This window comes from Pectinophora gossypiella, chromosome 28, assembly GCF_024362695.1.
Source record: "Pectinophora gossypiella chromosome 28, ilPecGoss1.1, whole genome shotgun sequence".
Lineage (NCBI taxonomy): Eukaryota > Metazoa > Arthropoda > Insecta > Lepidoptera > Gelechiidae > Pectinophora > Pectinophora gossypiella.
Window position 1 is genome coordinate 3086987 of NC_065431.1, and position 24283 is coordinate 3111269.

At 41.8% G+C, this 24283-nt stretch overlaps 3 protein-coding genes across 3 annotated transcripts in view; 1 reads left to right on the forward strand and 2 right to left on the reverse strand.

Moving 5' to 3' along the window:
- The window catches only part of LOC126379195 (scavenger receptor class B member 1), a 155821-nt gene that overhangs the window by 126058 nt on the left and 5480 nt on the right, over nt 1-24283 (reverse strand). The window lies entirely within an intron of this gene.
- Nucleotides 1703-4927, reverse strand: LOC126379136 (uncharacterized). Its single transcript, XM_050027772.1, has one exon. It carries the CDS (start codon nt 4220-4222, stop codon nt 1841-1843), a length of 2382 nt encoding a protein of 793 aa, XP_049883729.1. The 5' UTR covers nt 4223-4927; the 3' UTR covers nt 1703-1840.
- LOC126379116 (anoctamin-4-like) overlaps nt 8922-24283 on the forward strand; it is a 50292-nt gene continuing 34930 nt past the window's right edge. Inside the window, exon 1 of the mRNA XM_050027729.1 lies at nt 8922-9109. The gene's annotated coding sequence lies outside the window, so the exon portion shown is untranslated. The remainder of the gene's footprint in view (nt 9110-24283) is intronic.

The window sequence follows — 24283 nt, forward strand, 5'->3', positions numbered from 1 at the left end:
ACCTACTGCACCTGGTCTATCTATTATTATTTCTCATGGTATAATCATAACATAAGTAGCATAATAATGAACAGCATAATAATGAGGAGCTTGGTGGCGCAGCGGTAAACGCGCTCGGTCTGCGATTGTTGAAGTTAAGCAACTTTCGCAAAGGCCGATCACAGGATGGGTGACCACAAAAAAAAAGTTTTCATCTCGAGCTCCTCCGTGCTTCGAAGGCACGTTAAGCCGTTGGTCCCGGCTGCATTAGCAGTCTTTAATAACCACCAATCCGCACTGGGCCCGCGTGGTGGTTTAAGGCCCGATCTCCCTATCCATCCATAGGGAAGGCCCGTGCCCCAGCAGTGGGGACGTTAAAGGGCTGGTGATGATGAATGAACAGCCTATATACGTCCCGATGCTGGGCACAGGTCTCCACCCCAAACAACTAGAGGGGGTATGGAGCATACTCCACCACGCTGCTCCAATGCGGGTTGGTGGAGGTGTTTTTACGGCTAATAGCCGGACCAACTGCTCAACGGGCCGTCCGAAGCACGGAATTATCTTACTTTTTCGGACAGTCAGGTGATTCAAGCCTGAACTGTCCTTACCAAACAAAGGACAGTCTCACAAAGTGATTGGAAAAGATAAATAGAAAAAAGTGAAAGTGAAAATCTATACTCCGATACCGACCCCGCCGGCGTGGTCGACGACTTCCCTCAATCAACGCTTATCGCTATCGACCCACTAGGGTCGATTAATTCTTTCAAATATTTTGCCTCTCAAAAATTTTCGCGCCCAACTGGGCACCCTCAGGTCTGCTGTCTGAAACGTTGTACCGGGTGAGAGCCTTCAGCGCTCCCCATCTCCGCCCAAGTAGTTAATGCCATCTGCGGCAAATCTACAATAGGTCACGTCAAAAAAAGTGAAAATCTATAGTAAAAAAATTAAAAATAAATTACTGAAATCCTCTAGTAAAACAGTCTTTTATTGACAGATTGTATTATGAAGGAACGATGGAAACAGGTCTCTGTGCGGGGGACATGAAATTACATGGTTGAAGTAAATTGCAGGTTAGGGAGGGGACTGGTGAATATAGATAAAAACGATACAATAACAGCTTCGTGCTTCTTGGGTCAGTTGGCTCAAACATAAGTAGAGGGCGATCTTCTTCTGTCGTGTGGATTGTGAGGTGAATTACCAACCCCATCAACCCTGGTGTCAGGGTTATTACTGAGCCACCATAGGCCCCTGACTACGTACTTACATAGTGAGTAATAACCGGGACCAACGGCTTAACGTGCCTTCCTAAGCACGGATCTTTTTACTTTTTGGACAATCAGGTGATCAGCCTGTAATGTCCTAACCAAACTAGGGATCACAAAGTGATTTTTGTGACTTGTCCCCACCGGGATTCGAACCCGGGAGCGGTAGACGGCGATGCAGCTCACCTATCACGTTGGTATAACACAAAGCTCGGTGAGGTGTAGGTACTTAGTTCATCTTGCGATGGATGTACCTGTGACTACCCCAACAACGGATATTAGTCGTTGTCGGCGCTGCAGTAGCTCCGGCGTGGGGTTATTGTTTGTTGCGTTGTAGATGTTTAGCAGATAGGATTGCTTCAATGAAACCTTCGTCTTGAGGGGGATTGTTTATTGTCTTGCTAATGGTTACATTTTTGTGTTGTAAGTGCGCGTACGCGATAGTTGGTCGTTCGTTACGTGCGTGACGCGGAGATAGATCGTAGCGTAGAGAGTGAATTGAAAGAAGACCGGGACCGGGACCGGAACGTCATCGGGGTTGCCGTTTTTCAATATTATGGTGCGTTCACGTTGGCGTGAACATACTCGGGGCCCGGTTATGGGAGCAGCGGGCAGAGGCGCGTAAGGGCTCGTCGCACGCAGCCTCTCGATGTATTGATGTCCGCCACACGAGCTATGCCGTCTGCACCGGGGTATAGTTGCTTGATTCGTCCGAGACGCCAGCACAGCGGGGGCACGTTGTCTTCTTGGATGATAACGAGATCTCCGATTTTCAAATTGTTATGATTTTCTTTCCATTTTGTCCTTTGTTGGAGCTCAGCGATATAATCGTGCTGCCATCTTCTCCAGAATGACTGACGTAGCATTTCCAACCTCTTGTACCGTGATTGTATGGTGCGCGACGTGTCTTCGGGTATTGCAGGTGATGGTAGTGACGTCATCGGCCGGCCAATCAAGAAGTGACCTGGGGTGAGAGGAAGGAAATCTTGAGGGGAGGAAGATAGAGGATAGAGGGGACGGCTGTTCATTGTAGCCTCAACCTGCGCGAATAGCGTAGTCAACTCTTCGAAGGTTAAGTTAGCGAGCCCCAATACGCGTTTAATATGATGCTTAGCTGACTTAATGCCAGCTTCCGCTAACCCAGAGAAATGAGGAGCATAGGCAGGATGGAAATTGAATTTGATACCTTCATTCGCTGCAAAATCGGACAGATTGTTCACGTTATCATTAATGAATTTATTGATTTCTTTGGCGGCGGCTACGAAATTCCTGCCGTTATCAGAAAACACTTCCAGTGGCTTACCTCGCCGCGATATAAAGCGCCTAAAAGATAGAATAAATGCCTCCATGGAGAGATCGCTAACTGCCTCCAAATGTACGCATTTGTAGCGGAAACAAATGAACAAACAAAGGTAGCATTTTGTAGTGCGAGCGCCGCGCCCCTTCTTGTTGAGTATTGTAAATGGACCCGCATAGTCCATGCCTATGGTTTGGAAGGCCGGTGCAGGTGTGACGCGCTGCGCGGGCAGCTCGCCCATGCGCGGCGCCAGCGGCGCGGGCCGCAGGCGGCGGCACGCCACGCAGGCGCGCGCCACGGCGCGAGCTAGGCGACGCCCACTGGTGGGCCACACGTACTCCCGGACCGTGCTCAGCATGAGGGCCGGCCCGGCGTGCAGCAGGCGGAGGTGCTCGTACTGGAAGATTAATTTAGTGAGATGGTGATTGGAGTCTAGGATGGCAGGATGCTTTTTAGTAAAGCTGTAAGTAGAAGAATCGAGCCTACCACCCACTCGCATGACTCCCTCTTTATCTAAAAAAGGCGTGAGGGATAGAAGATTGTTTTTAGAACTTATAGATTGCTGATTAGATAGAGCAGAATATTCCTTAGGAAAGGATTGCATTTGTGCGTGCCTGAGAAGAATAGAAAACGACTTCTGCAGCTCCTCGACGTTCAGAGGTCCTTTAATTTTTGAAGATGGGTGCTTAAGATTGTGCACGAACCTGATAACGTAGGCGTAAGTACGCTTTAGCTTGCTGAAACGAGAGAAGTTTACAAACGACACGAAAGGATCGTCGACTTGCGTCGGTAACGAGATGTTCATCGAAGGTAAGTGATTGTAGTCATAGTTATTATTGTTTTTTATTGTACTTTTTATTGTATTTGTTTCAGGATAATTGGAGATCGAATGGGAGTCGTCCGTAAGTACGGGATCGTCTGCTGTCGTCGCAGGAAGAGTGGAGATTGGAGTAGAATCGTCCGTGAGTACGGGATTATCGGCTGACGTCGTGGATAGGATTTTCATCTCAGGTAAGTGGTTAATATTGTTTTTTGTTGCAGGTACCGGCCACAGGGATTGATCGAGCGCGAGGAAGGAGGGACCAGACCACCACATGCTGAGATTAGGTAGCTTCTCAGCGGAGACACCACGTGAGATGAAGTCAGCCGGATTGCTGGAGGTAGGTACGTGTTGCCACGAAGACAAGTTAGTATGTTCTAGTATTTCTACAGTTTTATTTGCGACGAAGGGTTTTAACTTGCTCGGGCTGCTGTGGAGCCATGCCAGTACCACAGTAGAATCTGTCCAGTGTGTACAAGAGGAGATAGGGCATCGTAGAGACTCCAGTACTGTTTTTGTGAGATTAGCAGAGAGCAGTGCACCTAGTAGTTCCAGTTTAGGTATAGTGAGCGGCGGTTTAGTTGGCGCCACTCGGGACTTAGCGCATAGTAGATTGACTGTGATATTACCCTGTTTATCCGTGGATCGCTGATAAACACACGCGCCATAGGCAAGCATGGAGGCGTCACAGAATGAATGAAGCTCAATCTGGATTGGATCGTCGCATAGGACTCTGCGTGGTATGGTCATGTTCGATAGGGATGGGAGGCTAGAACTGATCTTGTGCCATTCTTTTTGCAGGTCATGTGGGACGGGTTCGTCCCAGTCCAGTCCACGCCGCCACAGCTGCTGCATTAGCATTTTAGGCTGGACGGTGCAAGGTGAGAGGAGCCCTAACGGATCGAAAATTCTGAAAGATGTAGATAATATATGTCGTTTAGTGATAACATTGCTACTAGAGCAAGGAGGCTCAATAGTGAAGTGAATATCGTCAGTTTCAGGATCCCAACCTAGGCCGAGAGCACTAGAAGCGTCGCTCAAGCTTAACTTTTCTTGTAGGTTGACATTTGAAGCTGGAAAGATGTCCGGTGCATTTGAACGAAATTTACGTAGGTTAAAGCAACCAGATTTCAGTACTGCGGTAGTATTATTGAGTATATAGAGCAGGTCCGCCTTCGAATCAGCGCCTGTTAGAAGATCGTCGCAATATAAATCTTTCTGCACAATTTCTTTTATAGTGTGGTCTGTGCATTGCTCGCCCAGTTGCCACAAACACTTAGTGCTCAGGTAACTCGCACTAGCAAACCCGTAGGTGACGGTATTGAGCCTAAGTGTCCTAATAGGCTGGTCCTCATTCTCTCTCCACAATATGAGTTGGAGATTTCGATCGTCCTCATGTACTAGGACCTGGCGAAAGAACTTGTCTATGTCGCCCGCCAAGACGAATTTATGATGGCGAAATCTCAAGAGGATAGCAAATAAGGAGTCTTGTACCTGTGGGCCTATAAGTTGTATATCGTTAAGAGAAACGCCTGTCGTAGTAGGAGCTGAACCATTGAAGACCACTCTTAGCTTAGTGGACTCGCTCTGCTCGCGGAGCACAGCATGGTGGCACAGGAAGTAACTAGGTTCCGGCCGCTGTACTGGAGACTCGGAACAGTGCCCCAAAGCTTTGTACTCTGTAATGAAGTCGACATAAGATTGTTTTAGTTGTGGATTTTTACGGAATCGTTTCTCCAGTGATAGAAATCGTTTTCTAGCGAGGTGATAGGAATCGCCGAGACTGTCTGGCGTATCTTTCAAGGGCAATCGCACGCAGAAACGGCCGTCCTCTGCTCGAGTAAGATTGGATAGAAAGTGCCGTTCACACTCTTTCTCACTCTCATTAAGAAGCGGGCGTTTAGGCAGCTCTTCTAGCTCCCAGAATTTAGACATTTTACTATCGAGATCGTCAGACAGATTAGTACTAAAATTACACTGTAGATTTTCAGGTGGAGCACAGCCAAGGAGGATAGGACCGGATACGAGCCAGCCAAGCTGTGAACTTCTCAAAATTGGTAAGTTAGGACCAAGTGATTTTTGTTCTCGGCCTATAATGTCCCAGAAAAGATCTGCACCTATTAACAAATCAATAGGAAGAGACTGACAGAATTGTGGATCTGCTAATAGAATTTTAGGGGGCAGATTAAAGTGTTTAAGATCAATTGAAGACTTGGGTATGTTCCCAGTAAGCTTGGATAATACATTGCATGTCAGAGTAGCCGTATAGTTGGTATGAAGAGATTGTAAGCGTACAATACATCTTTCTGATACAATGTTGCATGGAGTATTTCCTATACCCATCACCTTGATAGGATTTGTTGGTAGGCAATGAAGACCCAATTTATCCTGAAGGGACTTTGTCATAAATGTAGATTGACTACCACTGTCAAGAAGACATCGCACTGTTTCAACTCGATTATTGGATGGATTGTGTACCTTGATGAGCGCCGTGGACAGCATAACGTGGCTGACAGGCTGAGCTGAAAAGTTGACAGCAACATCCATAGTGTCAACGTCGCTGGAGATCGCCGGCTGAGCCGAGACAGTTGACGGAGCAGGCTGTGAAGAAACCGAGTGCAGGAGAGAGTTGTGGCGTTTGTTGCACTCGCGACATGGGCCGCTCTTACATTGAGGAAGTCTGTGACCTTTCTTGAGACAATTAGGACAAAGATTGCGTTTTTTAGCTTCAGAATATCGCTGTTCTGGAGATTTAGCCAAGAAGGATGGACATGTGTAGATACTATGATCCCCACTACAGAAATTACAAACCCATTTGATTCTGATGTCATTGCTGTTTGTGGTAGAATTAGCCACTTGAGTTGTACAAGAAAAAGACTTGGTTTGAGAACGCTCTTGTTTATAATTATTGTTAAATTTAAAATTATTATTTGAATTGGATGTGGGCCTTTTAAATGTTTCATTTTTGTTTTGGTTATAATTAGCCAGCACATCTGCACGGTTTTGTAAAAATTTATTAAATTGTTGAAGAGATGGCATGTCACTTAGAGAATTTTTATATTCTTCCCAACGGAAACTTGTTTGACTATCCAACTTCATAGATATCATATGAATGATGAGCGTATCCCATTGTTCGGTGGGTTGTCCCAAGCTAGACAGAGCGCGGAGATCCTTATTGACATGATCTATAATTGACCGCAGATTGTGTTCAGTCACACGTTGTATAGACTCAATATTAAATAAAGAATTAAGATGGTTGTTTATTAGGAAGCATTTATTGTCATATCTCCCTACGAGAAGCTCCCATGCTTTAATATAGTTGTCCGTGGAGACTTCTAAATTGGCAGTTATGCGAGCTGCTTCTCCCACAAGGTAGGAGTTTAAATAGTGAAATTTGTGTATAGGCAGCAAGCGATCGTTCTCATGGATGAGAGATTTGTAAGTGTCTCTAAATTCGAGCCACTTGGAGTAGTTTCCATCAAACTTGGAAATTTCTATTATTGGTAACTTGAACGCGGGTATGGTCTGAGATTCATGAGGAGACTGACTCTGGTCTGGGGCACTATTACTATTTGCATCATGAAAATATTGTTTAGAATGCTTTTCTAAAATTGTAAGTGCACAAGCTATAGACTGAGTGAACTCTGACTCAGTAGTGTCCCTCTCATCAACCTCAGCGGCTAGATTGTCAACATCAAGTATTTCTATCTGATCTTGCAGCGAATCAAAGTCAATTGAAAGTGATTTAATTTTGTCTGCCTTTAGTTTGAGCTCGTTTACTTGAACATCGGTGAGGATAGGTACTGCACTTATTAATTGTAAATAATTTTTGAATTTGGTGAGACGAGACCGGATAGTACCTCGTTTGACTTTCAAGGCTTTTATGTCATTCATCTTTGTAGATTATAGAATTTAAATGCAGCACAATGTTCAAATAAAACTGGCGAGCACAGTAATAATGGAAAGATCTTACTTGAGCTCCTCCTTTCTCTAAGTGTAGCAGTTACCAGCACGTAGTCAGCGTCAGCGAAGATGGAGAGGCACGGCGCGTGCGACGTGAAGCGTCGAGGCCGGCACGACGCGAGCGGAGGCCGCGTGACACGCAGGCGGAGGCACGGGGCTCGCTGGCGGGCACAGGCCACAAGAATGGGCACGGGCACCTCTTGCGCTGGAATAGTCGGCCCGAGGCGGGGTATATAACGTGCAAAACAAGGCAGTGCAAAGGCCTACACTCGGGAGGGGGCGCAAACAAAAAATAAACACATAAAACCCAAAATTACGTTAATGAAACTGTAACTCGTGCAAGTGCAAAAAATGTTATGAAAAGGCGTGCTTTTGCAATAAAAAACAGCTTAAATCCTTATAGAAAGATAGTTGAGATAATTATAGTAGTGTATTGTAGAATTGTAGATAGAATTATTAGTTGAAAATGGAAAAATGTTAGAACGAAATTTACCAAATGTCAAACCACACTAACGGGCAAAAATTGTTGAACATTCACTTGTTTTGGTTAATAAAATGCTTTTAGATTAGTCGATATAGCACTGTAGTATTGTTTTCTAATTAGATAGTCCACTTTAAAATAGCTAGAAGCGCAAAAACTGGTAAAATACCAAAATGGAGCACGCGGTCGGGGATAGGTATAGTTCGTTGACCTTACGCGCTTATTGCCTTCCAGAGTTGTAACTGCGAATTGCACAGGTTAGAGGTTACAACGAGTGGATAGATTAGGACAATAGGATTGGAAACTTAGCTTTGATTGGCCGGGGAGCGTCCTCGTGGAATCCCAGGCTGCAGATTCTTGAATTTTTTCACGGTCGCCAAAATGTCGGCGCTGCAGTAGCTCCGGCGTGGGGTTATTGTTTGTTGCGTTGTAGATGTTTAGCAGATAGGATTGCTTCAATGAAACCTTCGTCTTGAGGGGGATTGTTTATTGTCTTGCTAATGGTTACATTTTTGTGTTGTAAGTGCGCGTACGCGATAGTTGGTCGTTCGTTACGTGCGTGACGCGGAGATAGATCGTAGCGTAGAGAGTGAATTGAAAGAAGACCGGGACCGGGACCGGAACGTCATCGGGGTTGCCGTTTTTCAATATTATGGTGCGTTCACGTTGGCGTGAACAGTCGTTAGCTTATGTTTTTCACTTTGTTGTGCTTGTAGAAATAGGCGCGGCCAATCATATCGTGACAGTACCGATACCTGCCGGCGTGGTCGACGATTTCCCGCATTCAGTGATTATTGCTCACTAGAGTCGATAAATTGTTTCAAACATAATCCTTTCAGATGACTCGTGAGCTGAAGCTGAGGTATGTTATCGACTGGGCGCAAGACGGAAAATTCCCTTGATATTAAAAACCTTAAGCTGAATCATCCCCTTCAGTATTCGGTACGGTGTCGCTAACATTACAGAAAAGTTACAAAAGGAATACAACAAAAAAATAAATATTTCTATCGACATTTTTTTCAGTGGCACCCGACTACATCACTAGCATACATTATCGTGTCACTCGCCGGTAGCCATCTTGGACAGTTTATTTGAAAATCGAACGCCGCCGGAAGCGCGCGCTTAGCGATGCTCCGCGGGAAAATGGGAGAATAATTGTTCTTTATTTTTCAGACAAAGGCATTGTCGCATTATGCCTATTATTTTTTTAAGTGTTTTATAAGTGCCGTGTGTTGAGTGATTGGATTTAGTTAATTATTTTATTTTCTACTTAGCAACAAATGGATGAAAATCAATCGATATAGGTAAGTTATTAATGACAATTATTTCTGTAGAACGGTTTATGTGATTACGATACTATTGTCTTTTGAAAACTTCACGCTGAATCCTTTACGGAGCGGGCAGGATACAAAAATAAACAATTTTTTTTAATTTACACGAATGAATTTTATAATTCCTGATATATGAAAATTCAATACTTTCAATTTAAACGGATCATCGTAATCAGAAAGTTGTCTCATGATTACCTGCGGCTCTGCCCGCCCCTATGGACTTAAGGGCGTGAGTTTATGTAGGTATGCATACTTTCCAATGTGTTACGCGAGTTTGGTGATTAGAATGAGGGTTTCGAGTCTGAATGCATCATCACCAGCCCATTAACGTCCCCAAAAACCCGTACCTAAATAAAGATTCTATCTATCTATCTATCTATCACTGCTGGGGCATGGGCCTTCCCTAAGGATGGATAGGGAGATCGGGCCTTAAACCACCACGCGGGCCCAGTAATTGGTGGTTATTAACGACTGCTAATGCAGCCGGGACCAAGGGCTTAACGTGTCTTCCGAAGCACGGAGGAGCTTGAGATAAAAACTTTTTTTTTTATGGTCACCCATCCTATAACCGGCCTTTGCGAAAGTTGCTTAACTTCAACAGTCGCAGACCGAGCGCTTTTACCGCTGCACCACCGAGCTCCTCATCTTCACATCTGAATGCATATAAGTTCGATAAACAAATGGCTCAGAAAGGGCTGTAGAGTATGTGAGAGGGGACCTAAGCGATTGTTTCTAATGTGTTCAGGGTGTCTAAGGAGTTACTCGTAACTTACATCCCCACGTCTAGGAGGCGGAGGAGTGGAGGAGGGGGAGAAAAGTCCCATTTTCAGATTTTTCGCTAATATCTCAAAAGGGTGAATATCAAAATTTCAAGTGTGGTGGCAAAATTTCATATTATTTATTCGTGAAAAATTGGGTTCCGACATGAAAAAGGATCCTTTTGGATCCTTTTTTTCACGAATCCAATTTTCACGCAAAAAAATATATAACAGTTCGCCACCAAACTTGGCACATTTTGATAAGTATTCACCCAAAAACGGTGCGTACTAGAGAAAAAAATTCTACTACCAAATGAAAGCTGATTAAATTTCCCACAATTTTGTTCTATACCCTTTTCTGATATCCCAATATTTTTTAAGCTACACCCTACAGAAAACTGCCAATGAATATGTTATTAACTTTCAAATTCCACCCACTCCATTCCATCTACGGACAACCAGACATCGGCAGGCATTTCATCCTTATTTTGTGGATACACCACCAATCCGCACTAAACGTTTCGCCTTATCCTTTTTGGTGCGAACAGCAAAGGACTGGAACAGTCTGCCGTCGTCTGTTTTTCCAACTCGTTATAATCTGAACGCCTTCAAGGCTTGAGTGAATAGGCATTTGCTAGGTAAGCATGATCCAAGCATAGACCACCAGGTGAGATTGAGGTCAAACGTGAGCCTATATTATTAAAAAAAAAAACAATAGGTACGTCCCTGTCTTCAATGAGGATAAAAACTGCCTATTTCCCCCATCAGGTGTCGCTACTGTTGAGTATTCTTAAATATTGACAGTTCCCCATACTATTTGAGTATATGATAAAAAAAGTAAACAAACATATTGTTTTGGTTATATTAGTATTGGATGACAAAAAGACAGGTATAACTTAAAATACCGGCCACCCTACCCTACTCTGAACCGGCGTGCGTGTATGAAGCGATTGATGAATGTGGAGGAAGCAAGAGAAGTGTGTCAGGATCGAAGCAAATATAATTCTATAGTCTCTGCTTACCCCGGTGGGAAATAGGCGTGAGTTTATGTATGTGTAAAATAACACTAGGAAGCGTCAGCGACGACTTAACTCTCTGCCCACCCCGTTAATGATTACAGACGTGACTTTATACAGTGCTACAGCTAAGGCTTGTTATTACAAAGAGTTTTTATTATAGCTTAACACAATATCAGCTGTCAGTTCTCACATAAACAAACAGTGTTTTTATAATGTTCTATCGATGAAAAGAATAGAATTCCTTTGGTTTCTATCACGCTATGTATATTACGGCATGGTTCGTATCTCGAAATGCATAACAAAACCAACGGGCTTAGCACCGTAAGCGCGCGACTCTTTCTCGCCTCGACATACGTCACCCGTCACTCTCTCACAGTACTGCACAGAAAGAGACAGATGATCTCTGTCGCGGCGAGAAAGAGTCGCGTGCTTACAATGCTAGGCCCGCTGGTATGCTCAATCCTATCTTCTTCTATCGTGTGGGTTGTGAGGTGAACTACCAACCTCATCAACCCTGGTGTCAGGGTTATTATTGAACCTCTGACTACCTCATCGGGTTATTGTGGTGACTTCAGTCATCCCGTGATCATGGCACTTGCATTGCAACAGTGTCGAAATACCGGGAGTCTCATATCCTTGATTTAAACGCGGTAAGGTCCCGTTATTTTGTGTTTTAATTATGATAATAACCGCGTAAACCTAAAACAATGTTTCAAATTCATGTTTGGATCATAAATTCTCAGCGGTGAAGGAAAAACACTGTTAAACCCACATTCCCGAAATACGTTTCGGAGGTAGGTATGTGACCTAACTTGTATTGGGCTGGTTTTCCCTTTGCGGGTTGGAAGGTCGCTTCTGTAAAACCCCGATACCGACCCCGCCGGCGTGGTCAACGATTTCCCTCAATCAGCGCTTATCGCTATCGAACCCTAGGGTCGATTAATTACGTATTTCAAATATTTTTCCTCTCCGACGACGCCCTGAGCAGACGTTCGCGCCCAACTGGGCACCCTCAGGCCTGTTGTCTTAAACGTTGTACCGGGTGAGAGCCTTCAGCGCTCACCATTTGTCCAGCCAAGTAGTTAATGCCATCTGCGGCAAATCTACAATAAGTCACGTCAAAAAAAAAGAAAAAGCTTCTGTAAAAACCGGACCTGTCGAATATTGAGGATCCATCATCTTCTCATCAAGAGAATGGTTTAATCGTTACTGTCAGTCTGAATACAGCAATTAACCAATGAACAGCCTTCCGGTTTGTGACTTCGTCCGTGACATACCTACCGTGACAGACACACTGTGAAAACACAAAGATAAATGTGACCAATTGACTACTTGACAATTTTCGGTAAAATATTTTAAAAATTAGTGGGATGATATAATATTTACTTGGCACCGAGTTCAGAATTATAAAATTAATTAACTAATTGAAAATACGTACTTATTACTTTATGCGAAGTAAATTTATTTATTGCTTTTTAGTTTTGCGTTTGAAGTCGATGTTATTTTTGTTAAAATTTTATTTTATACTTTTGAAATTCCTTAAAAAATATCCGTAACTGAAATTATCCGAAACTAACAGATAATCAGAAATAATTTATTATCCGTATCCGTAACCGTATCCTGTATAATAATCATTCTTATATCCATATCCAATCCGTATCCGAAATTTCATATCCATAACACCCCTGGTCCACTCTCTCACAAACAGATATCACACTCTGGTGCTGATGCAAGGAGTGCATTAAGCATGTGCACGGCACGGAGGAGTGGCGATGGAATCATGGTCTGAATCATCCCTCCAAGTTTTCGTTACGATGTTACTAACAGCCTGTATCGATATCACTAATCCTTACTCTCGCTAGGGGGCAGGTTAAGATTTTAATAAGAGCCCTCATGGGGCATTGCAGACTCAATAAGCACCTACACAGAATGGAGCTGACCGAGTCTCCTTTATGCAGATTCTGCTTAGGGGAATATGAGACGCCACTACATCTGCTGTGCAGCTGTGAGGCTCTCATACATAGTAGAAGCCGTACACTTGGGGGCCACATAATGGACCCCCAGGTAGTCATGGAGCTTTCTCCCAAAAAGACGTTGGATCTCTTCGAACGGATCGGTCTAGAGGAGGATTTTTAAATGTAGGGATTTAGGTCACAATAGATCTGATAAGGTCGCAGTCATCTCGCGGGCTGTTTTTCAGTCCGGCCCTCACAATTTTCAAATAATTAACAGCCTGTATAGTAATTTGATGGGTAGCTATATTTATTAAGTACATTTTTATTATTTAGGCCTGCGTGGGTGGAAGGCCCTGACATGGTATAGGTTTATAAAGTATTTACTGTAACACACTTCTTCTATCGTGTGGGTTGTGAGTTGGAGTACCAACCTCATCAAACCTGGTGTTAGGGTTACTATTGAGCCGCCAAAGGCCCCTAGCTAATGTAACGACTACTTACTTACATCAGTAAGTAGTAACCGAGACCAACGGCTTAACATGCGTTCCGAAGCACGGATCATCTTACTTTCTGACAATCAGGTGATCAGCCTATAATAAACTAGGGACCACAAAGTGATTTTTGTGATATGACCCCACTGGGATTCGAACCCGGGACCTCCAGATCGTGAGCACAACGCTTAACCACTGGACACGGAGGTTGTTAACACACTTATATTCGCTAAATCACATTCTAATGTGATTTTCTTCAACAAAACCTTGATTTTACTGAAGAAGCCAAATAGACTAAAATCATTATTATTATTTTAAAATTGTTTTTAATAATGTATGTGTTGTTACGAATGTAGTTGAATGGAATGTATTTATGTATTTTTAATTTACAGTTCACCAGTGTTTGAAACAACAATGTTTACGCGAATACTTCCGTGTTTGTATCAGAGTAGAGTTCAGAGTATCAAAGTTGACAGACATTTCCATTGTTTGAGCACTCGTTTATGTTATGATTCGGCGAAAACTCGCCAGTATGTCAGTATTCTACAGACTGCACTTCGGGAAATGTGCCCGCGATCTAACGAGCTCATTCCACCATCCCCCTTTTATCTTCAGACTTCCAGACGCACGGCCGGGTTCCATCCCTATTTGGTGGACATCCCAACTATTCGCACAAAGCGCTTCGCATCGTCCTTCATTATGCGCACTGCTAGAGAGTGGAATTCTTTGCCGTCTACTGTATCTCCGAATGCCTATAACCCGGGTGCTTTCAAGGCCAGAGTGAACAGGCACCTTCTGGTCAATGCCTTCGGGCAAGTCTGAGGCCAAGAGCAAACCCATTAAAGGTAAAAAATGGTTTCCGAGTACTTTCGATATATAGGTAACTAGGCTGTAGACATAAACATAACATAAGTTCACGACTATATCCCAATTGGGGTAGTCAGCAGACGACATCCATCGTAAGATGAACTAACATCCACACGACCCAAAATTATTACACATACATACATAAACTCACGACTATTTCCCACCGGGGTAAGCAGACACTACACTACACTATTTGCTTCGATCCTGACACACTTCTCTTGCTTCCTCCACATTCTTCAATCGCTTCATACACACACGCCGGTTCAGAGTAGATCGTACTAAACCTTTTCTAAGGACATCTCCAATTTGGTCAATGTAAGTCTGCACATAATTATTGTTTATTGATTTTAGTGCTCATAAATTGCGGATTTTTAGACTATTTAACAGCCTCTGTGGTTTAGTGATTCGAGCGTAAGGCTCACGATTTGGACGTCCGGGTTCGATTCCCGATGGGGACATTGCCGAAATCACTTTGTGAGACTGTCCTTTGGGTAAGGACTTTTCAGGCTTGAATCACCTGATTTTCCGAAAAAGTAAGATGATTCCGTGCTTTGGAGGGAACGTTAAGTCGTTGGTCTCGGCTATTAGCCGTAAAAACACCTCTACCAACCCGCAGTGGAGCAGCGTGGTGGAGTATGCTCCATACCCCCTCCGGTTGATTGAGGGGAGGCCTGTGCCCAGCAGTGGGACGTATATAGGCTGTTTATGTATGTAAGTATGTATGGGTTTTAGTGACATCGTAACGAATACTGAATGAGTCAGACAATGATTCCGGATCGTTTACTTAGTAATGCCCTAATTTATTTTTAACCTAGAAGACCCAATAGTAGTTTTGTTGATACACGCTATAACCGCACCGTCGTGGGTAGAATTTCATCAAATATTCAAAACGTAATGGAACCGATTTTGACGTCAAAATATAAGTAATAAAAATAACGATACTTTATTCAATTTACGTAAAGCGCCCGTCATTAACGTAGTTACGTGACTGTTTATCATGAACAAACCCATTTTTTTTGTTTTGATTTTCCCCGAAGGGTAAGGCAAAGGGAACTATGCCCATACAGCCATGTCTTTCGGTATTTTTTCCTTGATGATTAATTAAATTATGAAAGGTGATGACCATGAATAATGAAACCTAAGCCCTCACCCTCGGAGCAGACACCTACTCCGAACCCCAAACGAATTAAGTGTTTTATATTAAAAGTCTTTAAAAGTCCGCATAAACTTTTGAGTTATGAAGCGGCTTGTTGGCACGAAGCGAAAATAGATAGATACACTTTGTTTACTGAATATTCCGATATAATAACACTGTCGCGAATGCTTTCCGACTAACTTAATGCGATCACTAACCACAAAACCACCACTTCGTATTAATTATTTTGATTATTCAATGAAGAAAGCAACTGTCCCGTTCCCGCCAAAAAGCCTGAACAAACCCATGTTTGAAAGGTTATAATACGAGTTCAGTAGTTAGAGGAACTCAGATTAATTCAATAAAAAAGAAGAAAAAAAAAGAAAAAATGAAATTCGGTAGGAGGCGGGCTTTTTAATTAAGTTTAACTTAGTTTAAATGTTAATTGTACATAATTTATTTAATTTTGAATTATTTTATTCTTAATTAAAATTCATAAATGAGTTAAATAGAAAAAAGAAAATGTTTTTCTTTTTGTATTTGATATTTTTGTTCTGTAAGTAACTGTTTTGTTTGTGGTGTAAATAAAGTTTATTAATTCAATAAAATAAACCTTCACATATCACGTTGGTACAATTTTGTTAGCTCGGTGACGTGTGGTTACTTAGTTCACGCGATGAATGTAGAGGTACGATGGGCTGCTAAAATCAAATCAGTTTCTTGCAAAGTAATAAAATAATTGGTTGCACGTATATTACGGTTGATTTTCACGAGGCTTTTAGGATTTATGCCCGGTGTTGTTATATAAGTTTATTTTATTTTATTTATTTATTTATTTTTAGTTGCCATTTATTTTAGTTTTATTTTTAGTTTATTTTTATTTATTTTTAATTTATTTTTAGGTTGCCGGTATATATGTACGTATAGTATAGAGTAGAGTATTTATTATATTAACTTTAATTTTACTTTTAGGTATTTATTTTTTGTTGCACCATCCCGCATACAAGTTGTTTGTAAATGTTTGTTTCCTTTTGGTGGTTGCCCGGAAGAAATTGCTCTAGAGCAATAACGCCGCCCAAATTGTACTGTACTCGTGTGTTATGTCTGATTGTTGAAATTTAGTTCTGTGCAATAAAGTATATTTGAAAATTAAAACACATAATAACGGGTTCTTACCGCGCTTAAAGTAGGGATATGAGACTCCCGATATAACACCCGCCCGGCCGCCTCCCGGTATCCCTACTTTAAACGCGGTAAGAACCCGTTATTGGCCCCGATTCCTGCAGACACCGCCTAATTTTATTTTAAGTTATATCCGTCATTTTCATATCCGTCGAAAAGGAAAGGGACGGATGATTCACAGCTCTTAATTTTAGGAAGAATGAGTAAATGAATGAATAACCCGGGCGAATCAAAAGGTACGTCGCGGGTATGCAATCCGTTTGACGTGCTGTCTACTTAACTATGTCGGGTTATTGACGGGTGTAAAATTTTTAGACGGTTGGTTTAGATTTGTGCTTAAAATTGACGTGTGTTCCATAAATTTTATGCTTGTCGATTACCCGTCCCTTTCCTTTTCGGCGGATAAGAAAATGACAGATATAACTTAAAATAAAATTAGATGGTATTTACAGGAATTAGCACCATTATGTGTTTTAATTATGATAATAACCGCGTAAACTTAAAACAAAGTATATTTGATTTGATTTTGATTTAATTTGATTTGATTTAAAATGCCTATGGAATTTGAGAAACAGTAAAGCTGTCGTAGTTATCTGTTTGGTGGAATAGTGGTAAAAGAGAGCGGGGTTGGACTCATACAAAATGCGCGTTAGGGCCTTTCCAACTTCTTCCATTCCGTGTTAGGAACCATAAAAAAAGATAAAAGATAAAAAGAAAGGGAATATATACATGACACTTTCTCATGTATTCTTGTATCACACATCGCTTTCAACGACCTCCGTGGTCCAGTGGTTGAGCGTTGGGCTCACGATCCGGAGGTCCTGTGTTCGATTCCCGGTGGTGACATATCACAAAAGTTACTTAGTCCCTAGTTTGTTTAGGACATTACAGGCTGATCACCCGATTGTCCGAAAGTGATGATCCATGCGTTAGTCCCGGTTACTACTTACTGTTGTAAGTGGTCGTTACATGAGCCATGTCAGGGGCCTTTGGCGGCTCAATAGTAACCCTGACACCAGGGTTGATTAGGTTGGTAATCCACCTCACAACCCACACGATAGAAGAAGAAGCAACTTGGTGACAGTTTAGCAACTTAGCGACACTTTAGCAACTAGGTGATATTTCAGCAACTTAACGACACTTTAGCAACTTGGAGACACTTTAGCAACTTGGCGACACTGTAGCAACTTGGCGACACTGTAGCAACTTGGCGACACTGTAGCAACTTGGCGACACTTTAGCAACTTGGCGACACTGTAGCAACTTGGCGACACATAAGCAACTTAGCGACACTTTAGCAACTAGGTGATATTTCAGCAACTTAACGACACTTTAGCAACTTGCTGACACTTTAGCAACTTGGCGACACTTTAGCAACTAGCAGCGGGGTGGTGGGCAAGAGGGAAACCGCTACCCAATTTTTCCCTAAAAAAGTAGCATGGTACACTGACAAGAGCGTGGCTCTTACATTGCTTACTGATGGTTAAATAATGCTACTGAAATTGGATGTAGTAATTTCTGATACTTTAAGTAACTTAGGAACCCATTCCGTGAACCCACACGATAGAAGAAGACATCGCTACCTATGCTAGTTAGCTGAACTATCCAGTGACCTTATTGGCTTTAACTGTGGGCGTATATAAACTGAATAATGAACCAGTATCGACCGCTTGCTCTATGGTGAAATGTCAACCGAACTTTTCCCATGCGGCGAATATCTGTACCGTCGGTGAAAAGTAATACAAGTCCAAAATTCAAGTTTTGAGAAAATCGAGTTTAAAGTTAAAAAAATTCTAGCTCGCGACTTATAAGGAATAATGGAACAGAAGTTAGATGTGTCGATAGGTGATGATGGAAGGTTTCTTTTCTAATATTTAGTTATATTTAGAACCTAAACAGAAATGGTAGAGGATCAAAATAAATTACATATATCAGTTGACACCAACTTTTATTTTGTGTAATTTGATACAAGTCTAGTTATACCTTTTTACACACATAACTATACAAAAGTCATCGTTGATATATCATATTTCAATTAATAATTTTACAGTCTTATTCTACAAAAAACAAAATGTCTTGGAAGAAAGTTTATTTTATAAAGTTGTAGAAAGGCAAAATTCTATTTATTTTCTTTAAAAAGTAAAGAAACGTAACTTATATCAATTGACACAAACGATAAACTATGACGAATTTGTGTCAAGTGGTTTAACATGACTTATTTTTTTGGTTTTATTGTGTAAAATGATACATGTTTTTACGAATTTCTCGTAATAAATACATATAAAGATGGTACACGTATATATAGTGTAAGGTGGCGATAATAAGATATTTTTGTTATGATTTTACTCTCAAAACTCATAAATAACCGGTCAAAACCACCACTGCTGCCCGCTACAAACACATTTTGTCCACTACACTACGCCCCTAATCAAAACCACTTTTTTCCACCCCTAACAAATGAAGGTAAGAGAAATCATATTAAGACTGATCATTAGGAATGTTTGAATGTTTCGGGCTAGCCTGGCAGTATGGCCTGAAGATAAAGGTGATGTACCTACGTACTTTTAAACCAAAATCACACAAACCGGTAAGTGTTACTTCTTTCCTACTGAAACTATTTAAAAGATCACAACTCACTCCACAATCAAAATCCCCTAAAGTAAAGTAACATTCGATATTTCAATCCCGGTCTAATGGTAGCCCGCAACATTGACAAAACGATAAACGGAGTCGAATCAATGTTGACGATAAGAATAGGTAGTGAAAATGAAGATCATTGGTTCACCTCCAAACCTATAGGTTACACAGGGCTATCCTCAGGGTAGGTCTTATCACCTTTACCATGGTCTGTTATGGTTAAGCTAAATGAGCTCGTTTCCGCAAAACTCTACACGTAAGCACACGTGGGGGACTTTCCGCGTATCCTCGCGTATGGACCACTATTGTGAAGTGGGCAAACTTCCCACTATATCATCATCATCCTCCTGTCCTTATCTTACTCTAGGTGGGGTCGGCACAACATGTATGAGCAAAAGTCCCATCTTCTTCTTCTTCTATCGTGTGGATTGTGAGGTGAATTACCAACCCTATCAGCCCTGGTGTCAGGGTTATAACTGAGCCGCCATAGGCCCCTGACTTGACTCAATGAATACTCGAATTTCCCATATGTAATGTTATTTTAATGGGCTCAGTTTTCCGCATTAAACGCAAGTGGTCCATTATGCGTGCTTTTATTGACTATGTAAGCCAACTAACTCCTTTCAGAAGCTCAAATATCTCCTGGGATTTTTACAAACTTTGTGACCTGGTTTAATTAAGAGGTTGTGCCCGTGGTGTTGCCAATTATTTATTTTAATCTAATCTATCCTTCAAGATCCCACTGCTGTGCAAAGGCCTCCCCTTCCTCTTTCCATTTTTCACAGTCCTGTGCGTAATTCTCTCTTATATAATCAAAATACAGAAAAAAATATTACTGGTGGTGCTCAAGAGTTCAGAGTAGTTATTCCCTATATAAAAATGAGGAAGCTCGACAAATTTACACCATTGAACGTGTTTGAGAAACTGGTAATCTTCTCTTGAGAAGATGTGGTAGATCCCGATGCTGCCGATGCCGAGCTGGATCCCAGTAGGACCTTAAACCCAAAAGTATGTACGATCATCTACGGCTGTGTAGGTTCAAAAATACCACTACCGGCGCTTGCATCAAAGATCTAACCAGCGTGTATTGAATGGCTTGCATATTAATTAGAGCTCGATAATATTTGGAGCCATTATTTCACGTCTACAACCTCCTTAGCAATGAAGGCAGCGTTCAATCTGCCACCGCTTAACCTGCATGTAATCAAGAAAACTATGTAAAACAGCTATGCTTCAAGCTAAGGGAAGGAGACTAACGACAGTTATGACAAATCTCAAATACCTCTTGACTAACCCTGCCACGGTGATAACGACGCCATGATCAGGACCCACAACTTATTGAGGTACTATAATTAAGTACTACAAGGTGGCTTAGCAGAAAGAGAAAAAATACGGTTTGGTCTGAAGTACTAACTTAACCTATACCCATTCGCAATGCGGATCAGATATGGTTTGCTGTGGCTCTAGACAAAATGTCTTCCCATAGACAGGTTTATGCGGAGGTTACCCTAGGATACACACTGGTGGCGCATGGAATCGAACTTGTATGTATCATTATACACGACACGTCATTGATATCCAAGATCGTATTTTCTGAAATATTTTGATATATATTAATTTATATTACTTTTCACGAAAAAATAAATTTGGTGTTTGATGTTACAACTAAAATTATATCATTAAACACGGACCGTGAGAATTCAAGGATTGCGTGTATTTTAATATATGTTGAGTTGCATTTACTTACACCAAAATATTTAATGAAAATCTTCATTTCACTTTAATACAAGTTAAGATGAATTATGTTACACGTGTTATAACAGCATGAATCCTTCACAAACAGTACTTATATCACTGAACACAAAAATTATCTCCGTATTTATAATAGCTACAGTTACGAGAATTAGACAGAAAGAAAGAGAATTTTTTGAACATGAAGTGTGTGCTAATAACTCAAAAGTGATACAACTCGAGTTGTATTACTTTTCACCGACGGTACAGATATTACACCACCACTTTCAATAACCATAATGTAATATGTCTTAAACGCCGTGGTAGCCCAGTTGGTAAAACGCTTGCCTCTCACTTTGAGGTCGCAGGTTCGAATCCAGTACAGGCCTAAACCAATGATTGTCGAATTTGTTTTCGAATTCATCCGACATTACGACTGTAGTATAAAAAAAAAAGTTTATTGCAGTATCTTTTGGTACATAGTTTTTACTGGGTTTGGAGCCACCTTATAAGCACAGATATGCTTGTATTAGGTGACTCCGCTCATCCGCCGGCGGGGACGCAGTTGTGTGCAATTGCGTTCCCGTATCCCCGCCACGTGGCGGCAAGGAGGACCACCGTTGGGTTTTAGTGGGTATACCCGGTTTTTCCGGGGAGTCTCACATAACCACATCGCCCCCCTGGGTGGCGTGGTATGCGTAAAGCATTTCCCAACGCTAAAAAAAAAAGTGACTCCGCTCTTCCATAACAATTTTCGTAATTGTACCTTACGCTAATTGACAAAATAACTTAAAAAAGAAAAGAAAAAATATTTAGGCATGCATTTATATTTATATTTTGAATTTTGTTTCGTATTCTAAATACAGCCATGAAAGAAAGTGCATTTCTTCGAGGCAATGACGTCATAAATCGTCTGAAACAGACGTATAAGGCCAATGATGATGATGATGATGATGAGGTCTACCCCTTCCTCTCCTTCCTTCAATTAGAATCGGGTCATCAGGCGTATGTTACGTCCTTCGGGCGCCAATATCAGCTACCGTCCCTAAGCGGGATGTATTCAGAAGTCACAACTAACAACCCGTGTTTACCCATGTGAAAACAAAAACCGGTGTTTTGATCGGTAAATTCCTTACCATTATAAATAAAACTCCATTATTTTTATCTACGTATATCATCATACATGTGATGATGACCGCTGTCACGAAGTAGGTGGTGACTGAGTTACGGCGATTAGGCGAGTGACACAATCTTCAATCGTGTGGGTTGTGAGGTGGACTACCAACCTCATCAACCCTGGTGTCAGGGTTGCTAAGCATACTTACATCAGTAAGTAGTAACCGGGACCAACAGCTTAACGTGCCTTCCGAAGCGCGGATCATCTTACTTTCGGACAATCAGGTGATCAGCGTCATATCCTAACCAAACTAAGGATCACAAAGTGATTTTTGTGATATGTCCCCACAGGATTCGATCCCGGGGCCTCCGGATCGTGAAACCAGGGCTCAACCACTGGACCACGGAGGCAATCAGTGACACAATAATAACACAAAACAATGCTATTTATCTAAAAAATCAATATTTCAATTTTCCTATGCGCATATAAAAGTAAGTGCGCGATGCAAACATGTCAAAAAGCAATATTGCTTTTCTAGATGAATTGCTGCACGTTAAGCCGTTGGTCCCGGCTATTAGCCGTAAAAACACCTCCACGAACCCGCATTGGAGCAGCGTGGTGGAGTATGCTCCATACCCCCTCCGGTTGATTGAGGGGAGGCCTGTGCCCAGCAGTGGGACGTATATAGGTTGTTTATGTTATAAGTTCTTAATTCTTCAGGATTTGTGCCCGGTTAATAGCTATAGGATTGCCTCCTGTTACATGGGAGTTAGACGCAGCTGGCAAGGAGTAGGTGTACCTATGTAGGTGTATATCTCTGCCTAACCCTTCGGGGATACAGTCGTGATGTTGTGTTAATAAAAATTAAATTAAAAATGTAAAAAAAAACCCCGATCAAAAAAAAATTACTCAATTATTATGACAAAAGGTTAAAAATGCTAAACCTTATAAAAAGCAAAAAATAACTTATCCCACATATGCTTGCAAGCAAACTGAGCGTGTAACATTCCTATCACACTTAACAAACGACCTGATGACTTTGAAGACCAGAACCGATTTCCACCAAACATAGCTAAGAACACTCTCGACTGATATACCTTTCAAACAAAAAAAACCGCAATACAATCGGATCATCCGTTTGGGAGCTACGATGCTACAGACAGACACATACACGTTTACACAGACACGTCAAACTTATAACACCCCGTCGTTTTTGCGTCGGGGGTTAAAAATAATAAAGTCGCCATAACTCGACCGAACCATCTCATACCCACACGAAGCCCACGTTAATAAAATAGTAATAATATTGATCGGCGCGTCATCGCGTGGGCGTTGCTGCCTACCCCACAAAGCGAGGGCGTGTGTGGGTGTCATCACGGCGCGGCTATTTTGAGGTGGGTTCAGGTCAAGATTTTAAATATTTAATGACGTTTTCTTCCTTACTCAAGGCATAGAACTAACCATACGTACAGTCATGAGCCATATCATGTACCCACTTTAGAACCTTTTCGCACTATCATATTTGACATTTAATGAGACTTACAGTTTAATTTGTCAAAAAAGTTAATGTGACATGGTTTCAAAGTGTATACATATTAGTACTCGTGACCGTACGTAGAGAATGATTTTCGAATTTGTTTTCGAATTCTTATTTGGATATGTTTATCACGTGCTCAGCTGTGAAGGAAAATATCGCGAGGAAACCTACATTCCCGAGTGTCGAAGGTGTGTAACCTAACCTTTATTATGCTGGTTTTTTCTTTGCAAAATTGGAAGGTCAGAAAGGCAGTAGCCACGGTAAAAAGTGGACCTGTCACATCTTCAGGTTAGGTAAGCGGACCTTGTGAAAAACGGGATAACGCTAGGGATATGATGGCTAGTACGTATACAGGGTGTTAGTGACATCGTCAATTCAACAAGTCAAGTTGTTGTCAAGTGGACAATTTGTTCAGGTGGGGTTTCTCGGATGGCTCGGACTTAAAGTGCAAGTGCGGCACTGTTCCCCAAACGATGGAACATCTTACATCGTGTCCTGCGAGCCCGAACACCTGCACGCAGGAGGATCTGATGAGCGCTGCAGATAGCGCCATACTTGTTGCCAAGTTTTGGGCTGATACTATTTAGTTTGCCATCGACACGATAAGAAGAGTGACAGCAAAAGTACGAAACAGAAGATAATAATTAAAAAAACACTAATGTTTTCATTAATTTTCCAACTGGTAATTCCACTTGATATCAACTCAGAATTATGGTTT